The 21,949-nt window shown below is 36.3% G+C and overlaps 1 protein-coding gene across 2 annotated transcripts; it reads right to left on the reverse strand.

The window, feature by feature from the left end:
• Nucleotides 1–2,061: 2,061 nt before the first annotated feature.
• LOC128681377 (uncharacterized) lies at nt 2,062–16,466 on the reverse strand. Of its 2 annotated transcripts, XM_053765205.1 has the most exons (10): nt 16,327–16,466; nt 14,459–14,667; nt 12,204–13,499; nt 11,079–11,375; nt 7,635–7,704; nt 6,998–7,170; nt 5,597–5,917; nt 4,718–4,957; nt 4,102–4,356; nt 2,062–2,898 (listed from the first exon to the last, which is right to left on the reverse strand). In XM_053765205.1, the coding sequence occupies exons 1-10, from the start codon at nt 16,331–16,333 to the stop codon at nt 2,497–2,499; spliced, it is 3,270 nt and encodes a 1,089-aa protein (XP_053621180.1). In that variant the 5' UTR covers nt 16,334–16,466; the 3' UTR covers nt 2,062–2,496. The 2 variants fall into 2 exon arrangements, with proteins under 2 accessions (XP_053621180.1, XP_053621181.1); XM_053765206.1 differs by lacking the exon at nt 11,079–11,375.
• Nucleotides 16,467–21,949: the final 5,483 nt, after the last annotated feature.

Consider the following 21,949-nt stretch of genomic DNA (forward strand, 5'->3'; position numbering starts at 1 on the left):
GTCATACTAATGCCCAGAGACGCCTCTATCTCGCGGTATGTAACATGACGATCTTGCATTACTAATTGTCGCACAGCATCAATATTTTGTTGTACCACTACCGATTTAGGACGACCCTCCTTAATTTCATCCGTGAGCATAGACCGTCCACGTTGAAATTCCTTAAACCAATAATACACAGTGGTTTTCGATGGTGCTTCATCTCCAAAAGTTAAAATCAGTTGTTCGATGCACTGTTTTTGAGTTAATCCACGCCGAAAATCATAATAAATCATCGCGCGAAAATGTTCACGAGTTAAATCCATGGCAATGAAGACAAGCTATTTTCAAAATTGGCGCCAATTGAAAAAAACAAATGACAGGGACATGAAAAATATTTATTCTCTAGCCGAAGAGTTCTATTTTCAAATGTTGTAATTACTTTTTAAATATTCTAGAATTATTGGCCAGTTCCGGATACATAAATAGCAGCCTATGTACTTTGGGGTTAGCTCAATCTGTGTGATTCGTCCTAATATATTTATTTATATTTATTTATTTATATATTCCAAATTTCATCAAAATCTGTCCAGTGGCCGTGAAAGTTTGACAAACTAAATATTAGGCCCTTACATATGAAATTGGCGTTTTCTTGTACTGGCCACTTTAATCACAAATTTCTCCTCTTTGGTTATGAATTCCAAATTCAAATTTATACAGCTACATGTATTTGTGTTTCGTTAACCGTCATTCATTTGTTTTTTTTTTCTTCTGATTTTTCTGTTTGCGTCACTCAGTTTACAAAATGTCGCGTTATTTACGAGTACGAGTTCCACCGTGGCACCAGTGCTGCGGAGAGGCTATTGTGGAAGCGGATCCATCGCAAACCACGTCCGAGTTAGCTTCAGGCTTTGGTGTGAGTGATAAAACTATTTTAATCCACTTGAAGGAAATTGGGAAGATTGAGAAACTTGGAAGGTACCTCACGAATTACATTAAACCGGCAAACGCGTGTTGCGTTACAATACTGCGGTACAATAATGAAGGGTTTTTAAATCAAATCATTACCTGTGATGAAAAGTGGATTTTCTACGATAATCGGAAATGCTCATCGCAATGGCTGGATCCTGGCTAGCCAGCCAAATCCTGCCCCAAGCGAAAATTGACCCAAAAAAGTTACTTGTAAGCGTTTGGTGGACTAGTGCCGGTGTCTTTCATTACAGTTTTCTCAAATCTGGCCAGACGATTACGGCAGACGTCTATTGTCAGCAATTGCAAACTATGATGGAAAAGCTAGCTGCTAAACAACCGAGGCTGGTCAATCGCTCCACGCCACTGCTGCTTCACGACAACGCTAGACCACACACTGCACAACACACGTGGTAGCCGTCTTTAGAGGTTTCAATTAGAGGGGGTTTCGTTAGAGGTCTCAATTAGAGGAGCTTCAATTGGAATGTCTAAGACATCCACCGTACTCCCCGAACCTTGCTCCAACAGATTACCGTAATTTTTTTGAAATTTGGATAACTTCTTCCAAGGGAAAAAATTCGACTCCGGGCCTTCAAAGATTTTATTGATTCCCGTCCGAATGTTTTTTTTAGTAAAGGGCTCAATGAACTACCTATGAGATGGCAAAAGTGCATAGCTAAAATTGTTGGTTCTTTGATGAAATAAATATAATATATTAATAAAAATTCCACTTTTTGTTCCTCCTATACCAAACGCCAATTTCATATGTAAGGACCTAATATTGCTAATATAGTCGAACACACGATTTTCATATAAACTTTCACCCCTATTACAGTCATTTGGAGATTAATTTTTTTAAAAAAAAGGTAGCCTATGTTTAAGCCGGTTTCTTTAACTGCATGTATGCCAAATTTCAACAAAATCGGTCCAGCTGATTAGCAACAGATAGACAGATAGATTTTCGCATTTATAGGTATGGTTCATATGTATTAGTATGGATATATGTAGAGTTCAGGGTGGCTTTACTTGCCAGAGATTTATGAAAAGGTCTTTGTCCAACAGTGGGACTGGTGGTGGGTGGGAAAAGTACTAAGAAATAAATTAAGACATTAATATTTATTAATAGTAATTTATTAAACGTGTAAGCTTTAACAAATGTTGTTTTGGCACATATGGAATATTTAAGTAAAAAAATATTTAAATAATAAAAATAGAAACATACAAATTCATATTAAGTATACAGATTAAATATTTAATGTAAGTAAAATTCCGAAATTATTAAAAAAAATATTTATAGAGGGCCTAATACACTACCTTGAGGTACACCAGGATTGTACGAGGCTTAAAGAAAAATAACTGAAGAATTCTAGATGTATATTAATAGTACGCAAAACTTATTAATTTATTTTTCTATGTGGTAAGTATATATGTCACTGGAATCATTATTTTTACCAAAGTATTTAATTGATAAATACAATTGCCATCTCTAAAACTCATGAATCGAAGTAAGGCGGAAAATCAATGTATGTGATTATGTTCTAAATAGATTTATCGTAATCTAGCGTTGAAAATTTGAATGAAAGGTCCATTCGACCTCCTCAAGCTTTGAACACAATTAGCATTAGATATCAAGTCGCAGGTTAACGTGTCGACATTGAAATGTAGACCTTCAGAGCAGGTGACTAAGGCAGCATTTACCCCGTCACATCGCCAGTATTTGTCGCAATCGCGGTGAGACCAGGGAGGGATGTTGCAAGCCTTCTGGCATCTGTCGTCTCTGCCGTCTTCTCCACTGTTTTCACCATTTTCACCACTGCTACCACCATTTTCATCACTGTTGCCACCGTTTTCTCCGTCTTCACCACCGTTGCCGTTATCTTCACCGCTGCCTCCGTTTCCATCTTCTCCGTTTCCCGATTCACAGCCAGCGAATGTGGGGTAATCGCATTCCTGAAAATTAACATTATATTATTGTTATTTTCTCTCGAAAACGAAAGTTTCTGTCCCAATTAAACTTTAATAATAGTTAAGTATTTTCATAGAATTTCAAGAAGTGGGCACCTCAAATCACAGGGACTTGAAAGCGTTGGTATTATCCACCAAAAAAGCTATGCTCCATCAACACACAGTGTGTTCTATTCAAAGATTAATGTTCGAAGCTACGAACCCATCATAAATAACCACGTCGATTGTATGAAAGACTCCATTAAGTCTATCCATCAGATAAGTGCGTAATATCACTTATTTATTTGACGACCTCGGTGGCGCAGTGGTAAGGTTCTAGCCACTGAACCGAGAGGTCCCGGGTTCGATCCCCGGTCGGTTCATGATGGAAAAATGATCTTTTTCTGATTGGCCCGGGTCTTGGATGTTTATCTATATATGTATTTGTTATAAAATATAGTATCGTTGAGTTAGTATCCCATAACACAAGTCTCGAACTTACTTTGGGGCTAGCTCAATCTGTGTGATTTGTCCTAATATATTTATTTATTTATTTACTTTTAGAGTCAAAAGTAGCAAATATCAAAATATACCAATTCTAATAGAAAAAGATTTTAAAGTGTAAATAAACGTTAAGTGATTAAATGACATTTCTTAAATTTATAACCAACTAGCTTTTGCCCGCGGCTTCGCTCGCGTTAATTTCCTTCTCCGTACTTTAAACTACATGTATGCAAAATTTCAAGAAGATTGGTCGAGTAGATAGAGCGGGAAGAGGTAACAAACATACTTACTTTCGCACTTATATAAGAATAGGATTATCCGCCTACAATAAAGAGATACTATTTTATTCTGTGCGGATTGTATTTAGTAAAATATGTTTAGACATTGATATAAATATAAATAAATAAATAAATAAATATATTAGGACAAATCACACAGATTGAGCTAGCCCCAAAGTAAGTTCGAGACTTGTGTTATGGGATACTAACTCAACGATACTATATTTTATAACATATACATATATAGATAAACATCCAAGACCCGGGCCAATCAGAAAAATATCATTTTTCCATCATGACCCGACCGGGGATCGAACCCGGGACCTCTCAGTTCAGAGACAAGCACTTTACCACTGCGCCACCGAGGTCGTCGATTGATTGAAATCGTTTTGTAGTAAGATGGATGGAATCCAGCTTTAGAACTTACTTGTTTTTCAACACTGAAGTGTAGTCCCGAAGGACATGGCCTCTCTACTTTGTTCCCGTGCACGCACTGGTAGAATTTTCCGCAATCAGCGCTTGGTAGCAGCTGTTCGACGGTGAAGTCAGCTGGACAGCCGTTAGGCAGCGTTTCTATTTCTCCACTTCCATTGTCACCATCGTCTCCACCGTTGCCACCAACTTCACCGTTCCCGTCACCACTGCCTGATTCACAGCCGGCGAATTCAGGGTAGTCGCATTGCTATAATTTTAGAATGTCCATTGTATCTTTATAACATTTTTACTTTAATATAATTTAGAGCTACGCAACGCTTGACTCTGTCTGAACTGTTAGATATTAAAACGTAATACAATATCAATTCAAAATTATTCAAATCAGGACGGTATATATCACTTCGTGACGTCAAAAATTTACTTAACTTCTTAAATTGTCAATTGACAAATATGGGTCTTATCAATTAATTTAAATGCAAAAGCATTTGACCCTGAAAATATTAAATAATATTTTGAAGAACACTTAAAAAAGCTGGTCCTGGGCCACGACACTTTGCGCCTGGGTAAGATAAAAGAAAAAAGTGAGAAAAGGAAGAATATAGACTAACGTTCTGGGCAACACTGAAATGCAGGCCTTCAGCACAAGGCCTCTCAACCTTGTTCCCGTGCACGCACTGGTAGTATTTGCTGCAGTCAGCGCTTGGCAGCAGCTGTTCGATGGTGTAGTCAACTGGGCAACCGTTAGGCAGTGTTCCCACATCAATATCACCGTCACCATCACCGCTACCATTGTCTTCACCGTTTCCGTTACCAGATTCACAGCCGGCGTATTGTGGGTAATCGCATTGCTGAAATATTTTGTGCATATTATTATTACAATCTCAAACAGTCAAGGACCGGGCTTGTTTCAACACTTTCCGATGAAATACCACATTGCAATCTCACAGATAAACTGACGTGCTAGATAAATATAATTTTTAACGCTATCTATTCAATATGTTTGTTACATGTGGACTATCAGATACTTTATCATCAAGCGGTGAAACCCTACATGTCGTATGCGCGTCAATTTCTGAACAATCAGGTGGTCTGTAATGGTATTAATAAACTTTTTAACCCAATAACTAGTATGTTTTCTTTGTTCATTTACGTACAAACAAACTTTCTCTCATCTCCGCATGCTCCCAATTGTGTTCGGGTTTGTGACGCCGGCGCCGCAAAGCTCGGAGTTAAAACTAAACCTTGAAGTTTTGAAGATTCTGTTGTGATATTACAACCAGCCATCTGACTGACATCAACCTTCCTCGGGATTGCTATTGTTGCGATTCAGCAGCCAAAGTCATTCTCTTAATGGTCTTGGAGGACTACTAAAGATACCGAAGACAGTACAGAACACTTAGAAAAGCAGACGCTGGGCCACGACACTTTGCGGCTGAGGAAGCTACCGGAAAAAGCCTACGTGAGAAAAGAGAGAATAATAGACTAACGTTCTGGGCAACACTGAAATGCAGGCCTTCAGCACAAGGCCTCTCAACTTTGTTCCCGTGCACGCACTGATAGTATTTGCTGCAGTCAGCGCTTGGCAGCAGCTGTTCGATGGTGTAGTTAGCTGGGCAGCCGTTAGGCAGTGTTTCGACTTCCCCAGCTCCGTTGCCACCATCTTCTCCACCGTCTTCACCGCCATTTTCGCCATTGCCACCATCTTCTCCGCCATTTCCATTATCTTCGCCGCTGTTTCCGCCATTACCACCACTTTCACCGCCGCCATTGCCTGATTCACAGCCAGCTATCGCAGGGTATTCACATCGCTGGAAAATTAAAAACATTTATGTTAATTTTGGTATAATCATTTGAAGAATATTTCAACACTAGAATTAATCGCATGGGAATTCAATTATATTTTACTCTGTCTCTTATTAAAGATTCAGTGATTTTACAACCGGCCTGACGTCAACCTTTTATGGAAATGCTTCTGTTACTGATAAGCAAATTTGGCATTGCCAAAAATTCTGACAAGGATACGTGTATTAGTGCCTCGTATGAGATCCACTAGAGGATTGGAGTGGTTCTATTTTAGGGCGCAATCACACGCCTCAAAGTCAAAGTGGAAAAAAAAAACAATATTGAGAATTCAGAAATTAAACCATCACAGGCACTTTTTCGTCGTCAAATTTTATTTCTTTCTCATCTTCGCGTGTTGTATTCGGAGCTGTGACGCCAGCCCAGGGTTAGGGTATAAAATTTTGCCATAATTTGCCAATAAAATAAACTAGTTGTTCCCAGCGAACTTAGATCTCGCGAACACAATAATTCTTTATCAAATTGTGAATATTTCAAAAACGACTTAACCGATTTTCTTGTCCCACGAATATAAAAATTCAATTGCCAGATCCTACACACATCAATATATATAAGAAAATTGAAGAAAGGCCAAATTTGTAAATTGTTTTTTTTTTAAATTCTTTATAAAGAATACATATATGTATTTTTTTTGTTGTAGTTTTGTAGCTCCAAAACTTTTTATCGCATGAACTTTTTTGTCCTATTGTTCTTTGGCATAACGATTTTGGCATAATAGGTCTAAGGCATAATTAACTATTAGGTTGGGTTGGCGTTGACACCGTGTGGTTTTAGTGGGTTAAAGTCACACACACCTGTCCGGCTTCCCGTGGCCGGATGGACGGGACGAGCGTCTTTCCACACGAAAAAAAAAGGTTAGTTATGGTTCAAATTATGCGTAAGAACGTATGCTTAATCATTATGCCATAGTACAGTATGCTGTGTTATATCATGGCTGAAATTTTGTATGCTTATAGACCCGATTTGTAAACCTAGCTCGCTTTGCTCGCTCGGTCAATAAATTAATAATTAGCAGTTAAGTAACTTACATTCTCGCTGACGCTAAAGTGTAACCCGGCCGGGCACAGCAACTCAATCTTGTTGCCGTGGACACACTGATAGAATTTGCCACAGTCTTCGTGGGGCAGTAGCTGATTGACATTTGTCGAGTCAGCTGGACACCCGTTTTCGAGCCATTCTACACTGTCCTCTTCTGATGAGTCTGTATATCAATCAATTTATATATATATATATATATAGCTAGTTGTTTCGCCGCAACTTTGACCTCGCGAACACAATAAATGTTTGATGAGTTTTTTTACACAATTGTGAAAATTTCAAAAACGACTTAACTGATTTTGATGTCCTGCGAACTTAAAAAAAAAACATTGACAGATCCTATATAGCCTTTAAATTTCATCAAAATCAGACCAACGGTTCGAAAGTTGTCGCGTTACAAACATACATACAATAAAAAATATTTTTGCCCTAAGTTGAATCCCCGATCGATTATTAGCTTTTGCTTGCGGTTTCGCCAGCGTGATTTTCCCCACGGTGAAATATTTAGACTCTGTTAGAGTGGGCAAGGGATGGAATTAAAACAACTGAATTAATTTTGCTAACGTGATCAACATCACTTAAATTTGTGAACGGGGAAGATCTCAAATTGTGGACTATTATTCTTACCTTCATTGTTTTCTCCACTGCCCCCAGGGTTGGACACAGCACACCCAACGTTATCTGGATGGTCACACACCTGCAAAATTTGAGTGTCAAAATGAGAATGACATTGGGTAAGACCAGCCTAAGAAAAGTTTAATAATAAGAATTGTATTCGCTTGTATATCGAGCTGGTTATTGCCAACACTGGAGTAAGATCTTGTTCAAGTCGCCTACAGGCATATGACGTGGCTTTAACGACTACCTACCTACCTATTCAGTGGTAAGTAGTCGCATACACTTTAGTTAAACTAGTTGTTCGCTGCGAACTTAGACCTGGCGAACACAATATATTTTTTTACGATTTTGTGAAATTGAACTTGTAAATTACACTTACTATTGACAGAACATACATACCTTTTCAATTTCATAAAAATCTGACTAACGGTTCGAAATATTTATCGCAATACAAACATACATACAAAAAATGTATTTTTGCCATAAGTAGAATGGCTCGCTTCGCGCGTTCGGTCAATTAAAACGCCAACCATAGTGCAGGTTTCCTCACGATGTTTTTCCTCACGAATGATAACTAACCTTCACTAGTTGAAAAGGCAGCTTTATGGAGAATAGAATTAAGTGTTGTTTAATTCAATGTAAAAAGGAGATAATGAATCGAAGACGTGAGCGAATGGTAGTCATGGATTAAGATCACAATCTGATAGACTAATGTGCTTAAAATTCGAGTCGGTAAAAACGTTTAACTGTCAAGATAAACAAGCTAATTGAACAGAGATAATCCACTTTATCTAGGTCTTCGTACACATGTGAAACAAGCTTAGGTACAATACATGTTATCATTAAGAATTTAATGATAATCAAATTTAATAAATACTAGATGTTGCCCGGGGCTACGCTTCCGTGGGAATTTTAAGATAAAATATAGCCTATAGCAATCTTGGATAATGTACCTTTCTAATGGTGAAATAATTTTTTAAATCGGTTCGGTAGTTTCAGAGTTTACCTGCCTCAATCATGCTAACTCACAAACGCTTACCTCTTTGTAATAATAGTATAGACAAAACATGGTGACAAGAGGGGAGTTTTAAAGTTAAACGTGTCTGTGTATCTGTATGTCTGTCCGTGTCATAGTATCTCTCCAAAACTACGTAACGGATTTTTTAAAATAGATAGTGTGATTCCGAAGTTTAGGTATTTAATGTATTATGTTATGAAACGAGCGAAGCCGGGACGGGCCGGTAGTATACAATAAAAAGCGGCTCATACTTTTAAAAGGTAATTGCGTTTCAATTTTATCGTTAAAATAATATTTTTCCTAAAAGATTTGTATTAAAGGATTATCATCTGTCGATGATTAATTTCCTACGAATACCGACCATTCATGGCTGTTTGTTTTATTTGTTTTATATCATATTATCGGGACTTCCCTTACAGTAAACAAAGCCTTGACTTGTATTATCATTTGTTTTTTTTATGTAAGGTCTTGTCTTCTTCTTGACCTTATCCCACTCATGTGGGGTCGGCACAGTATGTAAGTTCCTTCCATTTCGTTCTGTCATTTGCCATATCCATTGATACTCCTTCCCTATTCATACTATCCTTGACACACTCCATCCATTCCTTCTCAGGTCTTCCTCTATTCCTGGAACCCTTTACTTCCATCTTTAATGCCCTTTGAGGGTATGTAAAGGTTACTGGTATCAAACGTACCTCCTAACCTCCTAAAGACTACTTGGGTTCATCAAAACAAGCAACTTTTATTCTACGACTTTTCGGGATTAGTAGTTTTTTTTCACATAAAAGAAAATACAATCTAATTTGCGATTCTACACATCTTAACTCTATGTAATAGCCAAGCAACACGAGACAGTACAGTAGCGTTATATAGCAATCGAACATAGGGTTAACGTTTTATAGAAACGACATTGAAAAAGGAAAATTATTGTATTTATTATTTGGACAAAAGTCAAGATGTTGTTTATGTACCATAAGCGCCTTTGGAAAGTTATGCGTTTTATACCAGTAACCTTGGAAAACTTAATTATATAACACAATATATACAGACTTGGGTGTTGTTCTAATATAAATAAGAATGCGGTTTACGCCCATGTCCAAGACCTACTCGTGCCACATGAGTTTGTATACCAATCTGACTCATGTACAGTAGTTTTCATAGACCACCACTTGCTTCCGGCGAAGGGAAACATCGTGAGGTACTTGTCTTTAGACTTGAATAAGATCTGAACACCAGCAATAAAATACTCGATAAGAAGAAACGCTTACTATACACTGAATTAACGTAAACGTTACTTACTGCTTAGATATACACTGAATTAACGTAAACGTTAATTCAATGTATATCTAAGCAGTAAGTTACGTAAGTACGTTTTTCCTGATTATAATGTCTTGAATTTGTGAATTTCACGTTAAATGACTTAATAGTTTTCAGAATAAATAAATATTTATGGACAAATCACAGAGATTGCGGCCCCGAAGTAAGTTCGAGACTTGTGTTACGGGATACAAACTCAACTATATTGTATAACATACACATATTTAGATAAACATCCAAGGCCCAGGTCAATCTAAAAAAGTTCATCTTCCATGTTGACCTGAGCGGATCGAACCCGGGACCTCCAGTGTAGCAGTCCGGCGTGATGACCATTAGGACACGGAGGTCATCCACGAGAATCATAATCAAAAGTGACTCTTAACGGAAAGTACAAATAAAATTACTTATTTTAGGGACAAAATCCTACAGATTGAGTTAGCGTCAAAGTAATTTCCAATCTTGTGTTATGGGATTCTTACTCAACCACATTTTATCTATAGATACTAAAATTATAAAGAGGTAAGCGTTTGTAACTTTGTGAGTTCGTACTATGTTTGAGATGGGTAATCTCAGAAACTACGGGACCGATTTCAAAAGTTCTTTCATCATTAGAAAGGTTACCAAGATAAACATTATCCAAGATTGCTATAGGCTATATTTTATCACAAAATTCCGACGGGAGCGAAGCCCCGGGCAACATCTAGGACTTTAAAAAACACATAAAAATCAAATATTATCCAGGGAGTTGTCAGTGAAATATGATTTGCCAATCATTTTCAAATTCAGATATTTAATACTATCCTTGCCAATCTGGATGTTATAACTTATGCAAAATCAAAATATGCAAATGAAAACAAAAACAGAACATCATGGAGGTTTTAACCAATAAAAAAACCAACAAATCCATCACCATATTGAAACATCAACCTGTTCTTAACAGAAGGTTTCCAGATCAATAATCCAGCTTCATAAGGAGTTTTGATCATTAAAAGAAAATTTACAATGACAAAATCGAGTCAACTGGTTCACACAGCTACTGGCGCTACAAACAAAAGACAAAACAACCCAATTTTTTATGTGAATCCAATCCAAACGTAATAAGTCTTTATAATCCTGACCTGAAGGTCGTAATCGAAATGGGTACCATTAGCACAGGACCTTTCGATTTTAACACCAAAAACGCAGTAATAAAATTTACTGCAGTCAGTCTCGTGTGGCAGAAGTCGATATTCTTCGAAATCTGATGGACATCCATTAGCCAGATCTCCTTCACCACTCCCGTCTACAATAACTATGTCGACGTCATCGATGTAATCTCCGCTACCATTCACTTCTCCACTTCCAAACCCACTACCTTCTTCATCTTCTTTGCTTTCATTGTTATTGCATTCGACGTTCTCAACGCGATCGCAGACCTAAATTTCATGAATGCCACTTTTATATTTAGTATCTTAAACCATCGTCTTTAGATGGATTGTTGTTAATATTAATAATAGAAATTGTAACATTAATTTTACACTTTTAGTTTCATCCTCAGCAGAAAACTAGCATGTAACAAACTGTATTGATGTCATAGCTTCAAACTATTGTTTTACCATCAAACTGGGAAATAAGCATGTGGCATAACAGATGGTAAGTGGAGACCGCAGCCTAACACGCGCGTTGCCCACTTTGTGTCCTAGGATCTTTTGCCACAGTACCCTATAATCACACCGCCTCTCTCACCCTTCAAACTGGAACACAACAATACAAGCGTTGCTGTTTGGCTGAAGTACCCATGCAAACGACCTTTGTACCAAGAGCTACCTATAGTGACTTGTGTCATCCAATTTAAATGACGATTTATCCATGACATCATGGCATATACGCTTCAAATCATAACATGTAGATTATAAGGATAATTTGGTATCCATGATTCAGACATTATCTGCTTCATCATTTCCACAGATGTTTTTTTTTTAAATAAAATTTATAAAGAAAAAACAAATCTATATTAAACAACAGGTATTAAACTTTATTTGTATTGGCGGGATAATAATATGGCGGTAGAAGAAGATTCTACCGGACAGACATCGTCGCTGTAGCCTGCTGAGTCAGTCGCTCAGTAACCACGGACCTGTGTTAAGGTCCGAAACGTGTGGGAAAGTGTAAGTAAAGGTATTATGTGCGCGTTTAATACCTGTCGTTTAATATATAATTATGCAATGTGAAAAATTTTAAAGTAGTTAAATAACAAATCTTACCTGTAAAGTAGGGTTGAACGCGGTTCCCTCACCGCATGACCTCTCAACTAGTTCACCGAAGATGCAGTAATAGAACTTCGTACAGTCCGACTCATGAGGCAAAAGCTGGTGAACGTGGAAGTCTGCTGGGCATCCATTTGGCAGCAGTTCCACTGGAGCTTGTTCCGTTGAAGATGTTGGAACCGCTTCTGTTGTGGTAGTGGGAGCTGACGTAGTAACAGGGGCTTGTGTAGTTGGAGCAGCAGTAGTTGTTGGTGCTTCGGTAGTAGTAATGTTAGGAAGAGCTGTGGTGACAGGTGCTTCGGTAGTTATATTAGGAAGTGCAGTAGTTACAGGTGCCTCGGTAGTTATATTAGGAAGAGCTGTGGTGACAGGTGCTTCGGTAGTTATATTAGGAAGAGCTGTGGTGACCGGTGCTTCGGTAGTTATATTAGGAAGAGCTGTGGTGACCGGTGCTTCGGTAGTTATATTAGGAAGAGCTGTGGTGACAGGTGCTTCGGTAGTTATATTAGGAAGAGCTGTGGTGACAGGTGCTTCGGTAGTAATATTAGGAAGAGCTGTAGTGACAGGTGCTTCGGTAGTTATATTAGGAAGAGCAGTAGTCACAGGCGCTTCGGTAGTTATATTAGGAAGAGCTGTTGTGACAGGTGCTTCGGTAGTTGTATTAGGAAGAGCTGTGGTGACAGGAGTTTCGGTAGTAATATTGGGAAGAGCTGTGGTGACAGGCGATTCGGTAGTTATATTAGGAAGAGCTGTGCTGACCGGTGCTTCGGTAGTTATATTAGGAAGAGCTGTGGTGACAGGGGCTTCGGTAGTAATATTGGGAAGAGCTGTGGTGACAGGCGCTTCGGTAGTTATATTAGGAAGAGCTGTGCTGACCGGTGCTTCGGTAGTTATATTAGGAAGAGCTGTGGTGACCGGTGCTTCGGTAGTTATATTAGGAAGAGCTGTGGTGACAGGCGCTTCGGTAGTTATATTAGGAAGAGCTGTGGTGACAGGTGCTTCGGTAGTAATATTAGGAAGAACTGTGGTGACAGGCGCTTCGGTAGTTATATTAGGAAGAGCTGTGGTGACAGGTGCTTCTGTCGTGATATTAGGGGAAGCAGTCGTTATAGGAGCAGAAGTGGTAGTTACAACCTCTAAAGTAGTGGGGGCTGATGTGGTAGGGGCATATGTAGTAGGAACAACTATAGTGGTAGTGGAACCAGCCGTTGGGGCAATAGTTTCTTCTGTGGCCGGTCCTTCAGTAGGTGGCCCAGGTAAAGTGCAGTTAGCCAGGACTGGATGGATGCACACCTGAAATAATATTTGTTTTAGTTTCGCGTTATGTGTGTGTGTGTGTGTGAGTGTGTGTGTGTGAGTGTGTGTGTGTGTGTGTGTGTGTGTGTGTGTGTGTGTGTGTGTGTGTGTGTCATATCCTCAGTATCCTCATAACATATGTAATTGATTTATGACATTATTACGTACGTTTTGTACATTTAGCTTTATATTTATATATATTTTTTGTGTGACAATTTTCAATAATTTTATTGGAAATACATATTTTATCTTATTTACTTATTCAAATTTTGACATTTTTAATAATGATGTAAATTCGTCCTATATTTGTTAATTGACGTCCTTGGAGAAAAGGCTGCGGTGAAGTTTGTTGCGCCGCTTCTTCTTCACTTGCGCTTTGGAAGCCGGCAGTAGACTTAGTTTAAGTAATTTTTTTGACGTCAATAAGTGATGTATATCATCCTAAATTGAATAAAGAATTTTTAATTTGAATTTGTGTGTATGTGTGTATGTGTGTATGTGTGTATGTGTGTATGTGTGTATGTGTGTATGTGTGTATGTGTGTATGTGTGTATGTGTGTATGTGTGGATGTATGCATGTATGTACATACATACATACTTAGAAAATAAATTTTAAGTTCGTGGAGTCATCAAAATCAGTTCAGTCGTTTTTGAAATATTCTCAATTTAGTAAAAAGTAAAAAATATTGTGTTCGCGAGGTCGAAGTTCGCGGTGAATAACTAGTGTAATAAATGCGAAAGTCTGTCTATCTATCTGTCTGTCTATCTATCTGTCTGTACATATATCTGTCGTATAGTTCCACTTTCACGGCTGAACCGCTGGGCCGATTCAAACGTAGACTACTTACTCCCTTTTTTTAAAGTCAACCACGCGTGCGAAGTCGCGGTCAAAAGGTAGTTGATAATCGAATGTAAGATTAGATTAATAAATAAACTACTTATTAATATTAAATTACCTGTAACTCCGCAGAGAACTCTGAGCCGGGCGCGCACATTCTGGGCTCTATCCACTTGAGACCATATTCGCAATAGTAGAATAGTGTGCAGTCGTACTCGTGAGGGAGGAGCCAATGGCCTTGGGAGGGGCAGAGGTCTGAGGGCTCGTAGCGACGGTCGTCGGGCCGGGCTTGGGCCAGATACAGAAGAGAGAGTAAAAACAGCTTTCCTGGAAACAAAATTAAGATTTTTAGATCATCAGCCGAGAGAGAGAGAGGTCCCGGGTTCGATCCTCGGGGTACCCGGGTTTTTTCGCATATTTTTTTATCCTAATTTAATTTAGCATAACGAGTTAAGCATATATTTTCTTGACATAATTATATTTTGACGTACTTGTTTTTTGGCATACGTTTTCAATAAGCACTTAGTTTAGGCTAATGTATTTTACCCTAATGTTGATTTGCATAAAGCTATAGTGTAGCAGTAGGTCAGGGTGCGGCGGGGTGGCCCTCGGGCCGCCCACAAGCCGCCAATATGCTTTAGAATACTAGCTTTAAAATATGCTTAAAAATTGTTATGCTTATATGTATATTTTGTAAGTTCTATGTCCCTGATTCCTTTATGCAGCAGAAAACTGAACAATTAGCTAGGTTGAGTCAACCAGGCGACTGAATATTCGCCCGGTACACTGAAAATCTCATCAAAATCGGATAAGCCGTTGCGAAGATTAACAAGCAGACAGCCAGACGAAAAATATGAAAAAAATGTTTGGTTAACGGAAACGTGTTTATAACACTATTGCTATTTAAAAAAAAACACAGTTTGAAATTACAGACAGACACTTCTATTTACTTACTAGATGTTGCCCGCGGCTTCGCTCCCGTGGGAATTTTGTGATAAAATATAGCCTATAGCAATCTTGGATAATGTAACTTTCTAATGGTGAAAGAATTTTTGAAATCGGTTCGGTAGTTATGGAGATTACCCGCCTCAAACATACAAACTCACAAAGTAGGTAAACAAGCGTTTGTGTGTGCACAAACGCTTGTTTACCTCTTTGTACTAAGATGTGTGTGGTATATAATTACCTAATTACGTTATATTATGTTAATTTATGTAAATAATGTCTTATATCCTATTCACTAATTCTTTTATCGATTTAATTCAAAGTATGAACAAAAAATAGCATTATCTTAGTATGTTTTAATCTTTCTAAATACATTCTAACACGTTGTGAATGTACCAAGGATAATCTACAGATACATACCTATTCTATAATTTATTCTATATATATATATAAGAAACATGTTAGGGCTATATGTCTGTACATAGGTGATATTAAAGAAAAATAATTATAGGACGTCTTTATGTGACTAATATAAACCAAAATATAATATATATCTTTTAAATTTTTGTTTGTCCATTTGTTTGATCGCGTACCTATTACACAAAAACTACTGGATGGATTTTGATGCTGTTTTACTTGTCTAACTTAAGTGCTGGTATAATGTTTATCGCGATATTTTACTTAGAACCGGAGATATAGACAATAATAATAGGCTACAATATTAGTCAGATTTTGCTTTGATTTTTTATTTAGAAGGTAAATAAATTCACGCAGGCAAAGCCGCGGGCTAAAGTCAGTATTAAATAATCGTAATCCCAACACTAGCTAAAAGCTTAGTCTGGTCATTTAATAGGAAAACATTGAAATAGCCTACCTGAATCGATTTTGATGAAATGTTATTGTTTGCAGGCATTATTATGATCAAAGACTTCAGTTAAAACTTTAGCATTTTTTTTAAATTTCCACCCTCTTCATTTTATCTATTTCTAAACGCACGCAAACGAAGTTGCGGACAGAGTTAGTAAATATAATGGTACATACCGAACATGGCGTCTAAATTGACGCTGCAAATAAAGTAAACCACTATTTTTATTCAACTGTTTTTTTTTTCAGTTTCGGCTCAGATGTTAATTTGCAATAAAAATAAATAGCAACGCCTTTTATATATAAAATGGATTATGTCTGATATTATCGTTGATAATTAAAAAGATAAGTGGTATTTTAACACGGGGACCTGTCGATAAGGTGAATTTACACAAAATAGATTTTAGATAAAATATCACAATCGAATATCACAATTTTCGGTTTTACGTGAAAACATTATTGAACCAACAAAAAAAGAAAAACAATAAAAAAATAAAAATAAACCCGACAAGTGCGAGTCGGACTCGCACTTTTAAATGTCTGAAATATATGTAAATATACATTTTAATTATTTAAAAAATAATGTATATAATCATAGAAAAAAAAAGTTATATTATAGATTTAGAAATTTATAGATAGAGTTTTGCATAAAATATTGTACGGATCGGCAATATAACATGACAGTATGAATAGATTTATCAATATATTTTAACCTTTACTCGCGGCTTCGTCCGCTTAAATGCATGCCGACGGGAATAGTTTTTTCTTTGTATTAAAATCTAATTTGAATATTTGAAATAAAATATCTATGGCGCTTTTCAAATACACACATTGTTATTTAATTTTAATGATTTTATTATCGTTACTATTTAAATTTAAGTTAGTTTTTCCATTTATGTCCATAATTATTACAATGTATCAATATTGCATGTCAGTTTGTCAGGTTTTATCGTGGGTTATAATAAATAGGCACTAGGCAGTAGGTAGCAAAGTAAGTTTATTATAAAACTTAAACTAAGACCCTTATTGGGTCTGTTCTTATTATTTTATTTAATGTTTATAAATCTATCACGGCCACCCTCTTGCCTCGCTAGCGTGATCGTAATGTTTACGCGTCAAAGTGTTCGAGCGGATTTAGAATTTTAAAATTCATGACAGTAGATCCAAATGTGCCAGCGCAGGCGAAATACATCGAAAGAGATTCCAAATAAAGCGTAGCTGCGTTACAAGTTAAAGCATATATTGTTTATTCTATATACTATGATTTCTTTTGGTTTATTCTATCAATTAATTACAACATTCAAATGTATCTTCAACGAAGATAACCTTTAAACTAAATAAATTTTAACTCTCCCTGGGGCCTTCGCTCCCGTGGGAATTTCGGGATAAAAAGTACTATGTGCCTTACTTCATCCCGGTTATATTCTACCCGTGTACCAAATTTCATAACAATCCGTCCGGTACATTTTGCGAGAAAGAGTAACAAACATACACACGCATTTAGTGGAATGTTATTATTTATATTAAAAAAATGGTAAGCCTGCATTCCGTCTCATCAGTGGTCGTTCCGGAATGCTAGTAGTTCGCAGCTTTTTTAAAATTTTATTTAATTTAGAATATGCACGTCATATTCTAAATTAAATAATATTTAATTAAAAGTGCCTGTGAAGGCCTAATTTCTTTATATGTGTTTATTTGAAATTAAATTATAAAATGAATTATTTATATATTGTTGACATAATGTGATCTTGGAAATTAACAATTTTAGAGTTTAATTGATATTTATGTACCTGCATTTGCATGCCATTGTTTGGCAAAATATGTGATACTATTTAATTTTAACATCTTTCTGTGCCATATTTTGTGCGAAATAATGATAAATAAATAAATATAAATTGTTATTTGATTTTGCTTTCGATAAAGATTCCATCTAGTTGTAATATTATCTATGCAAATAGCAACTGGGTCACTCGTGTTAATTTTGGTCGGAATTGCTTACCAAGCACATTTTGGTCATCGTACGACTACATCGTACGATGTCTCTTTTTGGCCGTGTTTCATGAAACCCACTTAAATATTAGAACAGGTGAATGATTTGTTTATTGGCTAACATTCTACTTGGGGCAAAAATATATTTTTTTTGTATGCATGTATGTTTGTAACGCGATAACTTTCGTGGCGTTGGTCCGATTTTGATGAAATTTAAAAGGTATATAGGATAGGCCAATAACATTTTTAAGTTCGTGGGGCATCGAAATCGGTTCGGTCGTTTTTGTAATATTCACAATTTTGTAAAAATGTATTGTGTTCGCGAGGTCTAATTTCGCGGCGAACAACTAGTTAAGTAACTACCATTACATAGTATAAAACAAAGTCGCTTTCCGCTTATCTTGGGTGATGTTCCTTTCTAATTATGAAATAATTTTTGGGATCAGTTCGATAGTTTTGGAGATTACCTGCCTCATCAAACATACAAAGTCACAAATCAAAAATTTCAAAATATATTTTATTTTTATCAGCACTCCAACACTACATAACATAGATTTTTTTAAATACTTTTTGATGACCACATTGTGCAATGGAAAACTATAATTCATTCTATTAAAATTCTTTATGTAGTGTGGCATAATCTGTAAAAATTTTAGGTGGCGTTCGGAGTTTACCCGCCTCAAACATACTAAGTCACAAACACAAACGCTTACCTCTTTATAATAAGATTACCTATAGATGTAAGTATCTTGTTTAGATGAATTTTGACGACCTCGGTGGCGCAGTGGTAAAGTGCTTGCCTCTGAACCGAGAGGTCCCGGGTTCGATCCCCGGTCGGGTCATGATGGAAAATGATCTTTTACTGATTGGCCCGGGTCTTGGATGTTTATCTATGTATGTATTTGTTATAAATAGTATCGTTGAGTTAGTATCCCATAACACAACTCTCGAACACACTTTGGGGCTAGCTGAATCAATGTGATTTGTCCTAATATATTTATATTTATTTTGTTTATTTCGAATTGCACGCATACCTTACGTAATTGCGGACATAGCTAAGTAGTTTCTGAATAAAGGTGTTGAATTTGACAAATCGTGATTTAAAATTATTTATCGCTAAGTACGTATCGCTATTACGCGATATAATTTTATTGAATTAAACTTTCAAATTATTTGTAAATACCTACGTAGATGCATTCGGTAAAATACAGTAGCCGTTTATCAAACGGAAATAATTTTATCTTTGATACATCTTATATTTGTGAATGGCTAAAAATAGATTTGATTATTGTTGATATAATTTAGATAGTAAGTAGATACGAATCTAAAATGTTATTACAATCAATTTATTCGCGTTTTGTTACGAAAAAAATAATGCATTTTACTATTTGGATGTGCAATAAAATCATACTTAAAAATAAAAATATGAATATTAATCAGTAACTAGGTAAGTACATATTTTTGTCAATTACGTCATACAGGTATATACTTCTGCGTTTATCGTAAATAAATATCCTTTAGCAAATCACTGCGTGTTCTTTTGATGGATTAAGATATGAGGGATTGAATGGATTAAAACTCAGGTTAATCAATTTAAATAAATCATTAAAGGTAATGAAAAGACATCGGCAGAACATGAATATGAAGTAAACATGGCCGTAAAAGAGGTTATAAAATGGCTGAGTAAAAATAATCTTTCTGTTAATTTAAATAAAACAAACTATATGCATTTCAATAAAGGTTTGAATAGAAATAAAGAAATAAATATAGAGTATGACGGACAACTTTTGAATCAGGCTAATATAGTGACATTTTTAGGTATAACTATTGACGAAAATTTTAATTGGAAAACACATATTAACAACATCTGCTGCAAACTAAATAAGTATGTATATGTTTTATTCAGATTGCGAAAAATAGCTTCTCTGGAATCTACTCTTTTTGCATACTATGGTTATGTTGAATCGGTGCTTAGATACGGTGTTATTGTTTGGGGAAACAGTGCTGACATCAATAAAGCCTTTCTTGCACAAAAAAAATGTATTAGAGCCATTGCAGGAGTGGCTCCATATATATCTTGTAAACTTCTTTTTCAAAAATTTAAAATACTTCCACTGCCATGCATATATATTTTAGAGATAGTGAAATTTGTTAAACTGAATTTGTCACTTTTTCAGAAGGCATCTGACATATATCCCCGTAACACAAGACGTGGAGATAGATTAGTACACGGTCACGTACCGCGGACAAAAATGTATTTTAATAATTGTTACGGAATGTGTATAAAGATTTATAATAAGTTACCTGAAGCAATAAAATGTTTGCCATTCCGAAGGTTCAAAAAAGCAGTTCACGAACTTTTACTGAAGGAATGTTATTATAGTGTTAAGGAGTTCCTATAGGACAACTGTACAAAATATTATTATCTAATTGTGACAATGTATAATCTTAATCTATTAATTTATGTTTGACTTTGTGTAATGCTATTTCCTACGCCTCAGATGGCAAAGTATGTTTGACACTAAATTTCATTGACCACCTCTATGTACGCATATTTTTAAGGAATAAATGAATTTTGAATTTTGAATTTTGAATAAAATCAGGTAATTTTCCCTCCATTTTAGTATGTCACATGCCTTAAAATCATCTGATCAAATCGACCTCGGCTCCGGTTGTATTTCCATGTAATTCCATGCGGTCAATAGGGAGTATTACTGCACATTTATCCCGCCAGAGTACAGCACTGTATGTTAGGTACACAAAAGCTTTGCCGCCTTTTGCTGTGTCGATTAAAACGTTTATTTTAGAGTACTTTATTAATCCTTTCATTATGTAAGCATTCGTTTGTGAAAATATACAACAATGTAGCATATTCGGGTGCCGAAATATTGGGAAAAATCGTTTTGTTTTCCATAAGATAAAAAACTTTGAAAACTATGGGATACGCCTTACGCTGTAAAATTTTCGAGCCAGTAAACGGTCGAAAAGAAGCTCTGAACACTTCACACGTGAAGACTTATTAAAATATGGACTTCATACAGGTTAGATCTTCAGCCCAAATCAAGTTTATATCGAATACGAATATACGAATACAGATCGAGTACAATATGTAAGCCGAAATGGCGACCAGCTCAGCATGGTGCCATGGTATCGAGCCAAGGCGCTGATTAAAATATTATTAAGTTAATAAAATAAATTAAAATGTTTGTATGACAGAGTTTATTTTTGAAGTGTCATAATATTCTTTTACATTAGTCAAAAGCTATACAAAACTAAAAGTTTTATAACAAATATAATAATGCAATACTTAGGTAGATTTTGAAAATTGCATCTCTAGGGGACTGATGTAGGGGTGGAAATTTATTTTTGAAGAGAGGTCCAAGATATGTTCGGCACGCGTTACGGGAAGCGGGAGTGGGACACTAGCGGGAAATGGGATGGGATACGTTGCGGGAAACGATTGTCCCATGGGAAAATTTTCAGGATATGGGACGGGACAAGTTTCGGAACGAGACACGTAGCGGGAATCGTAGCGGGTAACGGGGTTTTGAACTAAAGATGACAAAAAATGCAAATTTGAATCATAGTAATATTTTACCAGTCTTAGAACATGCGATAAAGGAATAACTGAAATTTTACTTCGATTCCTTTTAAGAAATGAAATTCGTGCGTGCGAAGCCGCAGGCGAAAGCTAGTTATATACATATATGCGAAGATTCAAGAAGACGTCGGTCGTGTGATGCATGACGACATATACCTTTTTAGGTTTAATTTTAAATTTTATATTAAATATATAAGTAGGTATAGTAAT

The sequence above is a fragment of the Plodia interpunctella genome, chromosome 27, assembly GCF_027563975.2.
Source record: "Plodia interpunctella isolate USDA-ARS_2022_Savannah chromosome 27, ilPloInte3.2, whole genome shotgun sequence".
NCBI classification, from domain to species: Eukaryota; Metazoa; Arthropoda; class Insecta; order Lepidoptera; family Pyralidae; genus Plodia; species Plodia interpunctella.

Bases quoted from the DNA above. Each gene is read 5' to 3' on its own strand.
- LOC128681377 (XM_053765205.1), bottom strand. The intron at 11,376-12,203 runs GTAAGATTTGTT...CATGAAATTTAG, and splicing joins CGTTCAACCCTACTTTACAG to GTCTGCGATCGCGTTGAGAA. The intron at 4,357-4,717 runs GTTAGTCTATAT...CTAAAATTATAG, and splicing joins ATTTCAGTGTTGCCCAGAAC to CAATGCGACTACCCTGAATT.